At 53.3% G+C, this 12,005-nt stretch overlaps 1 protein-coding gene across 1 annotated transcript in view; it reads left to right on the forward strand.

The window, feature by feature from the left end:
* The first annotated feature begins 3,332 nt into the window (after window positions 1-3,332).
* MYOM2 (myomesin 2) overlaps window positions 3,333-12,005 on the forward strand; it is an 81,289-nt gene continuing 72,616 nt past the window's right edge. The window contains exons 1-3 of the mRNA XM_004281757.3: window positions 3,333-3,457; window positions 9,366-9,484; window positions 10,727-10,885. Of these exons, the coding sequence (XP_004281805.2) occupies window positions 9,378-9,484; window positions 10,727-10,885 (266 nt within the window). The 5' untranslated portion in view covers window positions 3,333-3,457; window positions 9,366-9,377. The remainder of the gene's footprint in view (window positions 3,458-9,365; window positions 9,485-10,726; window positions 10,886-12,005) is intronic.

The raw sequence follows: 12,005 nt of genomic DNA on the forward strand, positions 1-12,005 counted from the left end.
TTTCTCTTGGGTGAGTTATTTACTGAGCTCCTCCAGGACGCGCCTGCCTCAGTGGGGCAGCTGCCTCACAGGATGGTTGTGCTCCAGGGGCAGGGTCCAGGGGGGGCAGGGTCCAGGGGCAGGGTCCAGGGGGGGCAGGGTCCAGGGGCAGGGTCCAGGGGGGGCAGGGTCCAGGGGCAGGATCGGGGGGGGCAGGGTCCGGGGGGCAGGGTGGGGGGGGCAGGGTCCAGGGGGGACAGGGTCCGGGGGGGCAGGGTCCGGGGGGCAGGGTCCGGGGAGGCAGGGTCCACGGGGGGACAGGGTCCAGGGTGGGCAGGGTCCAGGGGCAGGGTCGGGGGGCAGGGTCCAGGGGCACAGGGTCCAGGGGCAGGGTCCAGGGGGGGCAGGGTCCAGGGGCAGGGTCCAGGGGCACAGGGTCCAGGGGCAGGGTCCAGGGGGGCAGGGTCCAGGGGCAGGGTCCAGGGGCACAGGGTCCAGGGGCAGGGTTGCGGGGGCAGGGTCCAGGGTCACAGGGTCCAGGGGCAGGGTTGGGGGGCAGGGTCCGGGGTACAGGGTCCGGGGGGGCAGGGTCCAGGGGGGGCAGGGTCCAGGGGCACAGGGTCCAGGGGCAGTGTCGGGGGGGCAGGGTCCAGGGGCAGGGTTGGGGGGACAGGCTTAAGCCCCCATACAGGCAGGCCAGCAGTCTGAAGGGAGTGAAGTTCATGGGGGAGTTGTGATGGGCATTGCCCCCCTCCCCTGTGGGGCCTGTCAGGTGGCATCTGCTGGGAAGATGGCTGAGCAGGGCTGGTGAGCTGGGCAGTGCATGTGTCCAGCTTAGAGGCTCAGGATGGGCCACTGCAGCAAGAATGTTAGGATCAGTTCTCTTTGGTGAGAAGTGAAACCCTCAACAACAGAGAGATGAGCAGTCGGGAGAAAGAGCTGGCGTATTTGGGGCTAAGGGGGCCCAGTTCTCCGGGCGCCCCTCCTGGCAGCCATCTGTTAGTGGGGGACCCACTGTAGACATGAGGAGATAAAGGCCAGCACACGTTCCAGACGGCCAGCAGCGCCGTTTCCACCGTGATTGATGCTCTGCTTCGTGTTCTCGCCAAAGCCTGGAAGCTTCTTTTTGACGGGCCTTCAATCTTTGCAAGGTGAAATAGTCACGAATATCCGGCCAGTTGGATAGACGTTTTCTAAACTGCGTTAGACCATTTCTTTTGGTGCTTTCTGAGACAGAATGTATGGAAGTTAACAAAATATCTTAGAATAATTTTACTTTTTTCAAGTATTCGAACAGATTTTTCTGCATTGAGCATCTATTTTGGCCCTGTGCTATAATTTCATGAAATCCTGAGGACTTAACTTTGCCCTGTAATCCATGTGACCCCGAGGTTTCCATGATTCAGAATGTTTCTGACGCCACGTTTTAGCTTTCAGTCTCCTTTTTTATGTCCTCTGACATTTCTCCTTGATATCATGTTTTTCCTCCATCTTATTGCAAATTTTAGCTAAATTTGTAGAAGTAAAATCACTGAAGCTTTTCTTTGCATTAGTCAGGATTCTTTAGGTCACACGTGATGGAAACCCAATGCCAAGTGGCTTCAGTAAAAAAAAAAGGAATTCCTGTGGTTGGGAAGCCGGGGAGGGTGGCTGTAACTCACACCTCTGACCACATCCTCCGGGTTTCCTCTCTTCGGCTCCTGTCTGCTTGCAGGTTCAGCCCACGTTCGGAACATAGATGGCAGTGTTCAGGGAGGACAGTGAATGGCTGGATGGAGAGGATGCAGGGATGCTCAGATGGTGAAGTAAACAGCTTTTACTCTGTGCCTTTGTGATATCTTGTTTTTTTTAATGAAGTGTAGTTGAGTTACAAGATTGTGTTAGTTTCAAGTGTACAGCAGAGCGAGTCAGTTATGCATATATATCAATATGTATTTCTTTTCCAGATTATTTTCCACTATCTCAATAAGTTATGACAAGATATTGAATATAGTTCCCTGTGCTGTACAGTAGGTCCTTGTGTGTTACCTATTTTATATACAGCAGTGTGTATATGTTAATCCCAAACTCCTAATTTATCCCTCCCCCCCTTTCCCCTTTGGTACCCATAAGTTTGTTTTCTATGTCTTTGAGTCTGTTTCTGTTTTATATATGGATTCATTTGTACTATTTTTTTAGATTCCACATATAAGCGATATCATATGATATTTGTCTTTCTCTGTCTGACTTACTTCACTTAGTATGATAATCTCTAGGTACATCCATGTTGCTGCAAATGGCATGATTTCATTCTTTTTAATGGCTGAGTAGTATTCCATCGTATGTATGTACCACGTCCTCTCTATCCATCCGTCTGTCGATGGGCACTGGGGTTGCTTCCGTGTCTTGTGTGCCTTTGTGGTATTTATCTCGCTCATCCATTGACCTGTGCTGCTGGTCCTTGGCTACGTTCCTGATAAGCCAGATGTGGGAACAGGGAGTTTTTTGGACTCCCAGGCACTTCCTATATATTATTCTCACTAATTTTTGCAGCAGACTTAAAAGCCGGTTGTTCTCACACACATTGTGTCAGCGGGGAAACAGCCCCACTGCAGCTGAGCAGCTCTGGCCTCTGAGGCGGGGCCTCCCGACTCGGCCCGCCTCTCGGCGATAGGCTCCCTGTGACAGCCCTGATCAATCATGCCAGTCGTGTGTTATTTATACTTGGACACATGCTGCACCCTGCAGTCATCTGGGCGGGTTAGATGCCGCGCACGCCGGTGGTAACAACTATAAATAAGACGTAACTTGCCGACTAGGCATGGGTCCTCTTTTAGGTAGAAGTTCTGGCTACATTAACCCCAGGATGAAACCAAGTCAGAGCTTGAGTCATCTCTGAAATAAATTTTAAAAAACCCAACCAAACACACACACACGCACCCCAGAGGCCACCTTCCCTCCATCCACGGCTAACAGCACTCTCGGGATTTGGTGTCAAAACAGTGAAAATGCTTATTGCAATCAGGTCTGTGTTAGAGACTCATCTGCGAGCGTCCGTTTAGGTACCAGGGAAACTTTAGCCCCAAAGCATTAAAGATACGTCTGCAAATCTATGCTCGGGATGCAGCGGAGTCTGGGGAGGGCGGGCGGGGGATGTCAGGGCCCTGCCCTCTTTTTCTCGCTCGGTAGCTGCTTCCTCAGTTTCCTGGGCGTGAGAAATGCACTTTGCGAGTCGGGAAGGATGCTTTTCACTTTTCGATTTTTCCGCCTCGAATGAAACTTTTTCCCTCCTAAGAGCAGGCTGATGATTTATGATGCAGGTATCAGCGAGGGGCCAGGCTTCCCAAGGGTCTATAAATAGCATCTCCTCAGCCATAAATGGGAGGGAGGCTGGACGTTTGGAGGGAGACGTGCGTTGCTTCCCTCGGCCGGAGCCTGCAGCCCGGTGAGCCCGTGAGGCAGACGCTGTCTCCTCTTCGCCCCCTTCCTTTCTCTCTGGGTGAGTTTCCTCCGCTTCTTTCCTTTTCTGATGTGAGGCTTTGGAGGAAGGAAGGATAGCGTGCAGAAGCTGGCTGCACTCAGATTTCCTAAGCAGAGGGTGTCAGGGTGAAGCCATGGGAACCAACGAACTCCGCTCCATGCAGAAAGCCAGCCAGTAATTAGAGCCCAGGTCTGGGTTTCTTTGACTGGATTCGAATACTTTCTGTGTTGTTAGGAGGTTCTGAGCCCCTTCCCAGCCCTCGCACTTTAGCCCTGGTTTTTGCAGCATCTCCTTTTGGTCCCTGAGTTGGTTGATGGATGTCTGCAATTTTCACGAGTCACAGAAATGAGAGTCTCTGTCAGGAGAGGGCAGGTTTGAAATGGTGTGAAATAAAATTGGATATTTTCTTAAGAGAAACAGAAAGAAAGCAGGGCTCTTCAGCTCAGACCTGACTGTAGCATCTAGGGCAGGGGACAAAAACAGTACTTCTTGTCACTGTTTCTAAGTTCTCCCCTCACAGTGATGCTTTTCTCCTTTGTGCTTTTTCATGCGTTATGATCCTGCAGGATTTTCAGGCTCGGTTTCCCTAAGAGAGCCTGAGCTTCCTCTGGTCATGCTCTTGAAACGCTGCCCCAGAAAAATGCAGTGGAGTTGGATGCCTGCACCCAGGAGGCCCGGGAGGGGCAGTGAGGCAGGAACGTGGGGTCTCAGTGCTTGGAAACGCTTAGCTCTCTCCACCTCCTGGTCTCAAGGTCCTTCCTCACTGAGTAGAAGTAAGACAGGCGTCGAAGAGCAGACGCAGCAAAGATCATTTAGAGTAGCTATTTACTGGACTAAGTCTGGGTTCTATGTGCAGCGAATTCGCATGACGCTAACTCTGAATTAGGGACCTTCACCCATGTGCCTGTGCTTCATGAAAACAAGGGTAAAGTTTATGGGATGAAATACTTGTGTCACCGTTGATTTGTTTTTAATTCTCGCCATTTATGAAAAATGTGGTAAGTCGCTGGGTTGCTGGAAAGCTTCTGTCCAGGAAGCAGCGCATTATCTTGTCTCTCCATCTAATTTGATCCTGCTTAAGCGTTGGGCCCGGATGGGTCAGGCTCCCTGGAAGAACCCTGGAGCTTCAGGGAGAGAGGTAGCTGAGCGACCTGCTAAGACATTCAGTCCTGGGGCTGAGAGGCTCTTTGGGGGACACTTGGGAAGCTGGCTGACAGACGTTAGACGTCAGACCACGTCGGATGGTGAGATTTTGAGAGTTATGCTGTGCTCAGTTATATTTACTTTTGGAGCTGAGTAGTTTGGAAAAACCTTGGGGAAAGTAGTCCCCGATGTGAATGGAACCCGTCTTGGGAACTGAGGGCATAGTTCCTCGGGGCTGTGGACCAACTGTACCCTTTCTGTTTCTCCAGAAGAGCTTTACCTTGGTGTGTTCATGGACTTCAACAACTTTAGCTGCACAAACAACAATTTCTTTTATGAAATGGAAGTAAATGTGTTTTCATTGAAACGTTTTCACAGATTAAAACCCTTCTTGGTGACATGAGAGATCGGTTCCAAATAGTCCTCTCAGGAAGGGATCAGGATGGAGCCTGTCACGGACGCACGGCCCCCAGTGCTTGACAGGCTCGCGTTTCATTTCAGTGTCATGATTCCCAAAGGTGTCAGGAGCGATGGTGGGTGGGAAGCAGGCCGGTGCCGAGTCAGACGCCGGGATGGAAATTTGGCTTCGTCACCGGGAACCAGTGACCTGAGGGTTAGTTTCATCACCTGAAGCGGTTTCCTCATAGGAAAGGTCGAGATTCGAACCAGGACAGAATAAGGTGACGCATCTCAAGTTGTGTAAAGTCACTCACGATCGCTGAAAACACCAGAACCTGTGTGTTTCATCAAGGTCGACTCTGCTTCTGTGGTATTTGAGGGCGGTCAGTGGGCGGAGCAGTGTTGCCTCCGGTGGTTTTAAACTTGGCCACAGATCCAGGCGCCGCTGGCGCGCTTGAAGGAATGTTCCTGCCTCCTCCTCTGGCCCCTCTGTTCTCAGCAAAACAAACTGAGCCCCGAGAGCTGGGTGGGCGGCAGGGTCAGCGCTGGAATCCCGCCCCCGACACCCCCTCCATGCGGGACTCACCCCCCAGAACTGTGCTGGGGGCCGCTGTCTTCGCTGTGTTTTGAGGCGTCAGCTGGGGGTCGTTTCCCTAAAGAGGAGAAAGTGGAGGGAGCTCTGTGCACACCGCCCGCCACGCCCTCCTCTCGGTGGGGTCCCCCTAGCACAGCTGGCCACGCCCCTCACGGCCCCAGGCTGAGGGGGGTCAGAGCCCATGCTGAGCCTGCAGGGAACTCACTTCCACGAGGCGTCCTCCCCCCTGTCTGCAGGTCCCCAGTGGGGACAGGGACACCCGGGCAGGTTCTGGAATTTTTTTTTTAAATTTTATTTATTTATTTTTGGTTGCATTGGGTCTTCCTTGCTGCACGCGGGCTTTCTCTAGTTGCGGCGAGTGGGGGCTACTCTTTGTTGTGGTGCGTGGGCATCTCATTGTGGTGGCTTCTCTTGTTGCGGAGCACGGGCTCTAGGCGCACGGACTTCAGTAGTTGTGGCACGCAGGCTCAGTAGTGTGGCTCACGCGGAGTTGTTGCTCCGCGGCATGTGGGATCTTCCTGGACCAGGGCTCGAACCCATGTCCCCTGCATTGGCAGGCGGACTTTTAACCACTGTGCCACCAGGGAAGTCCCCAGGTTCTGGAATTTGAGGTCCACTGAGCAGAGCCCAAATGGGTGGCCTGGCGTGGGCTTGGGCTGTGTGGTGGCCCTTCCTGTGCACCTGGGCTGGGCTTAAGGCTCATACAGTCAGTGAGTGCGGGCAGGGGGCCCCATGCACAGAAGGTGGGAGTTTGCTGCCTTCCCCGGAGCAGGCGTCCCTAAGATGTCTCTGTCCTTGAAATGCAATGGCCCCCCGGTCCAGGCTTGGCCGGCGCGGGGCAGGGCAGGTGCTCCAAGTGCGGGTGGGTCAGCATCATGTCCACTCAGTTAGCAGAGAATCACGTGGGCTGAGCCCTGGGTACCGCCGCGGTCCCATGGTGTCCTGGGGGTCGTACCTCCAGCAAGTCCACGGTCAGAGCGAGAGCGCGGGAACCACGTGCGCTCGACTCCGGCCCTGCCCCTGATCGCCGCAAAGCGCCTGCTCCCGGCAGGAGGCGTGAGGACTCAGCGGCCACACTGGCATCACGTCAGCCCAGGACACGCCGGGTGCTGACTGCACTCGGAGCCCGCAGGTCGCTGGCTCTGAGCAGGAGCAGGGTCCCACCAAGGGGGGGCTCTGAGGGTGCTAGCTGCCACACTCTACACATGTCAAGATAGCTTATCCTCTCCGGTCACCTAGGCCATTTTTGGATTCTTCCCTCTGCCAAGAAACACACCCGGATCTGCAGGGTGACTCCACACAGATGTAAATATTGTGACGGGACAGGACCACTGGTGCAACAGCAGGTGCAGGGGCTGTTCTGGGTTTTTCTGCTGTAGCTGACTTTTCCTCCGTGAGTGCAGGGGTGATGGGAGAAGGCGTCTGGATGAAACTGGCTCCAAGTGGTGACCCGTGTGCCCCAACACATCAATCCAGTGACCTGTCCCCAGCAACGGAGTGTGTACCTTATGGGCGAAAGCTTTCCTTGAAGATTCACCCTGAGTAACTCACTGGAAAATCCCAGAGATGCAGTCGAGGATATTGTGCAAGTGTTAAAGTGATAAGTGCGTGTTTTCAGACACCTGCAGAATTCAACTTAACAGCAACAAACAACGATAGTGTGCTAGGGGCGGCCCCCAGTTGTTTGTTCCTCCCTACCAAGCACGGTGCCAGCACCGTGCAGATTCAGTAGAACGTCCAAGATAGAGAAATGATAGGTCAGCCCAAGGTCACTTCACAGTAGTGCTGGAGTCGGAAGTCAGTCCTAGGCCTGTCAGGTGTCAAAACCTGTGCACTTGACCTCAACGTTATGGTACCTCTTTCAAACCGGGGGTGAAATGGAGGGGGTATGTTTTTATTGGGTTCTTTGAGGTGCAGCATCCTATTATATATTTATAGTCAAATGTATGCCAGCCACAAGACACACGCTGGACCCTCAATGGAGACGTGGTAGTTGGTTTTTAGGACGGAATTTTGAGGTGAGTTAGTGTGGAGAAGTATAGAAGACCCCGAAAGAGAAGTCTGGTGGCCTCTGGATGGGCAGGCACTTTTTGTATGTTTTTAGGGAACTCACTTCTCCCCTCTGGCTGTCGGGTCCCCTGCCCCACTCGTCCTACCCCATAGAATAGGGGTTTGGATAATCCCCAAGGATCTTTCCAAGCTCTATAATTCTGTGATTCTAGAAAATCACAGTCTAAAGGGAATGGATCCTGAGACATAGACTTCGAGCAAATTCTATGCTTGTAAGGTTTTCTAACGTTTGCTTAGAGGTGTGCGCTGCAATGAGGAATGAGGGTGAGGGCCCGTCTCAGGACAGGACCTGGCATTTTCTGCCCGTTTCCACCCCCGTGTCCCCTGGGGCTGTGCTGTGGGGCCTCCTAAGGATCCTTCTTTAAATCGGGGCAGATTATTCCAATTTCAACACAGAGGACAAAAATGGAGCTCAGGTTTGGAGGAGTTCTTGTGCCCCTTAATTTGGGAGGTTAATAATCACAGGGCGGGCTTCCCTGGTGGCGCAGTGGTTGAGAGTCCGCCTGCCGATGCAGGGAACACGGGTTTGTGCCCCGGTCCGGGAAGATCCCACATGCCGCGGAGCGGCTGGGCCCGTGAGCCATGGCCGCTGAGCCTGCGCGTCCGGAGCCTGTGCTCCGCAACGGGAGAGGCCACAACAGTGAGAGGCTCGCGTACCACAAAAAAAAAAAAAAAAAAATCACAGGGATTTAGGGACATTGTCTGCGTCCCTTTTTAGAGAGAGTCAAGCAGCCCGGTAAGTTGGCATTTTACTTATTTGGGTGAACACGTGCAGCAAACGGCCGTCTAATACCTGCACGGCTTCAAATCCCCACATCCTTGCTGCAGGGTGGGTCTCGAAGACTTCTTGTTTGGGGAGAATTTAGCCAAAAAGCGCTCACTTCCCGGCATCCCCCAGACTTTGGAGCTGGGCTCAGCCCCAGGCCTGCCCCGCCCAACCAAGCAGGCCGACAAGTAGCCAGTGAGACGGGATTTTAGGGGACTGGGTCTGGAAGGCTTCCTGGAGACCGTTCTGTTCTCAAACCCCCCTTCAGAGCAGGAGAGTCTTCACCTCCTGCGTGGATGCCGAAACCTCCATGCGGCTGCATGCTCTCCGGGGCGACGTTTCCTGTCTGCTTTTCCCGAGATCCTGAGCCCCAGGGTTTTCCTGCTTCTCACTTTGCCCCTGGGATGCCCTCTGCCTGCCCCAGCTCCACCCATCACCTCCCCAGTCCATTGGGCTCTTCTCAAATGTCACCTGCTTCAGGGCCTCTGACTGCCGTGGCCCTGGGCCACGTGCTCCCCCGTTACTTCCCAGCATGTTTTGTGTCTCCTTTGCTCTTATCTCCTCCTCTCTTGTATTCTGTTTGTTTACTTCTGTGACCTGTGCTTTAATTATTTTTATCCTTATCGCTCACATTGCTTTTCACAGCTGCCTTGAACAAACTAGGTAGTTTATAGACATTGGGTGAGTTTACAATTAAGTGAAACGTGCGGCTCAATCTTCTGATTTTTATGGAAGCAAAGGAGAAATGAAGTCAGGTCCCAGGGAACTTAATAGGCGTCCAGGATTATTTCCTCTTATAGACTCTTTCTTAAATTCTCTTCCCCCACAAGGGTTTTGCTAATTGGAGTTGATTTTCCTCTTTGGAACAACCTAAAAGGTTAGTGTGAATTGCAGGAGCCTGATTACTTTAGAAATTCCAGGACCTCTGCTCTGTTTGTTACTCTTTTTCCTAGGTGTCCACAAAGATGTCGCTTGTTGCCGTGCCCTTCTACCAAAAGAGACACAAACACTTTGACCAGTCATACCGTAATATTCAAACAAGGTACCTTGTGGATGAATATGCAGCGAAAAAGTAAGTTGTAATTCACTGATGGGGGCAGGCCGAGCCTTGATGACGAGCTTTGTCTGACTTTCAAGGCAAGAAGCTTTATCCAGTCCCCTGAAGACTGGAGGTGAACTGGTTTAGCCAGGGAGGTAGGGAGGGCCGTGCTCCCCGATGCCCGTGTCCAGAGCCAGATGGGGAACGTGGCTGACCCGGCTGCACAGCAAACTTTATGTGGGGCACTGCATGGCATCGTGGCAGGTCCTGGCAGATCCTAGTAGATCCTGGCAGGTCCTGGAAGATCCTGGGAGATCCCGGCAAATCCTGTAGATGCCGGCAGGTCCTGGTAGACTGGCTCTTAGCCCCTGGTTTAGCTCATGAGTCGTGGACCTTCAGTAATTGCTCCTTGACTTCACTCTTCTTCACTTGCCTTCCAGAGCTAGAATCTAAAAGGTCACCAAACAGCGAGGGCGATGAGAAGGAAACCCATGGGAAAGAATGTCGGTGGGACAGAAGTTAACGGGGGCCGAGTGAAAATGGGATGGAAGCCCATCTCAATGATAATTTTGCTACGTTAATAATAATGTTGCAAAAGGTAGACTTTTCGTTCACTGCCTGATAGGCTGGTGTCAAGCCGCAGGCTCATCTGTGAGTTTCTGAGGTTCTGCGTCTGCAGGGGCCAGCGGCACATGCCCTGGCCGCCCACGTTTCTCCGGTGTTAATTTAGGAGGTGGACGCCGGGCACGGGCTCTGGCCTCAGGTCCCCGTCCCGGCCCTGTATTTAGAACCGCCTGTGGTCCTTTGTGCTTAGCTGCCATCCTGGTAACAAACAAAGCCAAACATTCTGTGCCCCTCCCAGCAGCCTCAGGGAGCTTCGGATCCCTTAAGATATACATATATATATATATATATATATATATATATATAATCATGGCCTCAGGCCAAAAGGGCCTGGAAGAAACTGGCTGGCCTGAGGGAGGGGCAGGGGTGTCCTGCAGCTGAGTCTGGGGGCACGTCCCTGTGGGGGATGGGCCTGTGCAGTCGGGCTGGAGGCCACACTTAGGGGTGTGTGTGTGTGTGTTCACATGTGCCAGTAAGCGCATACATGCAGGTGTGCCTGTAGGCATGTGCATGTGTGTGTGTCCGCACGTGCAGGTGTGGGTGCCCTGCATTTCGAGGATGGTTTGGGGGCGTGGAAAGGGAGTGATGTTGTTTGTGACGATGCATTTTTACACTTCTCCACCACATGTGATTTTTCCCATGTTCGCCAAGGCGCGCTTCCACCCAGACGTCTTCCCAGAAATCTGTCACTCAGGAGTCGTCCTCGCAGAGAGAGTCCAGCCAGACGGCACCGGGGGGGACCACCTGCAGGTTGTGTGCCAGGAGGGTGAGCTCCGCGCTGGAAGAGGACGAGCAGGAAAGGAAGCACAGGTAACGCCCTGCCCTCTCTGCCTGCCGCTGGGCCAGCCCCGGGGGCCGCGCGCTGCCCTGGGGCCTGGGCAGGGGCTCTGCAGTCAGAGAATGAGGCGGGCGGGGGGGGGTGGGGGTGGGGGTGGGGGGGGCATAGCTGAAAGGGGACGTGTGCAAACTGGGAAGGGAACACTTGCTGCAGTGAAAGCCACGCACGACCGTTTTCAGTCGATTCTTATTCTCCACCGTCATTATCTTGATTCGTCCCGACAAGGAAACGACAGGGGATGGATTTTCTGCATCCTCGTGCAGAAGAGAACCCTGCGGTCCAGAGGACCCACGGCCACTGTCCACACGTTGCAGCTGGATTGGCCTCAGGCCTCCGTCCTCTGCCCCCAGACTCACTCCCTTTCCCCAGAAAGCACGCTGGTCCCATTCGGAGGCCTCAAGACCTCAAGGGCTGAGTTGGAGTTTTCGAATTTCCACCACCAGCCTCTTCGGCTACTAAGGAACAGCTGTGCGGCTTGAGACTTGAGTGGGGAATCTTCCAAAGAGAGGCCAGGATTCCAGCCACGTGTCCGTGTGGACACAGAGCTGCAGGGAGGGGGTTCTGTAGACCCTCATGCTTCACATTGCTACAGACTCAGCTCATGGGGAATATGTCACAGGAATGGGGTGGGTGACTAAGAACCTCGGTCTTAAAATTATTTCCAGATCACAGAGAAACAGGTGGTCAACTGCCTTGGATCTTTTCAGAGCAGAGGACTTGAGCATCTCATGTATGCTTCATTTCGTATCTGCTCTGTTTTTTACCGCTCACCTTCTCCTCCTACTTACTTCTAGAAAGTTTTCTCTGTATCGCTAAAACACTCAAAAGTGGAAGGAAAATGAGATTTGGTTCAACATGTTTCAGTCTGAAAGTTGCACTATGACTAAGGAATCTATTTAGTGAAAATATTGTATAGCTGAAAAGATTAGCCTTTATTTATTTATTATTATTTGTTTGTGGTACGCGGGCCTCTCACTGTTGTGGCCTCTCCCGTTGCGGGGCACAGGCTCCGGACGCGCAGGCTCTGCGGCCACGGCTCACGGGCCCAGCCGCTCCGCGGCATGTGGGATCTTCCCGGACCGGGGCACGAAC

Source organism: Orcinus orca, chromosome 21 (assembly GCF_937001465.1).
Source record: "Orcinus orca chromosome 21, mOrcOrc1.1, whole genome shotgun sequence".
NCBI lineage: Eukaryota > Metazoa > Chordata > Mammalia > Artiodactyla > Delphinidae > Orcinus > Orcinus orca.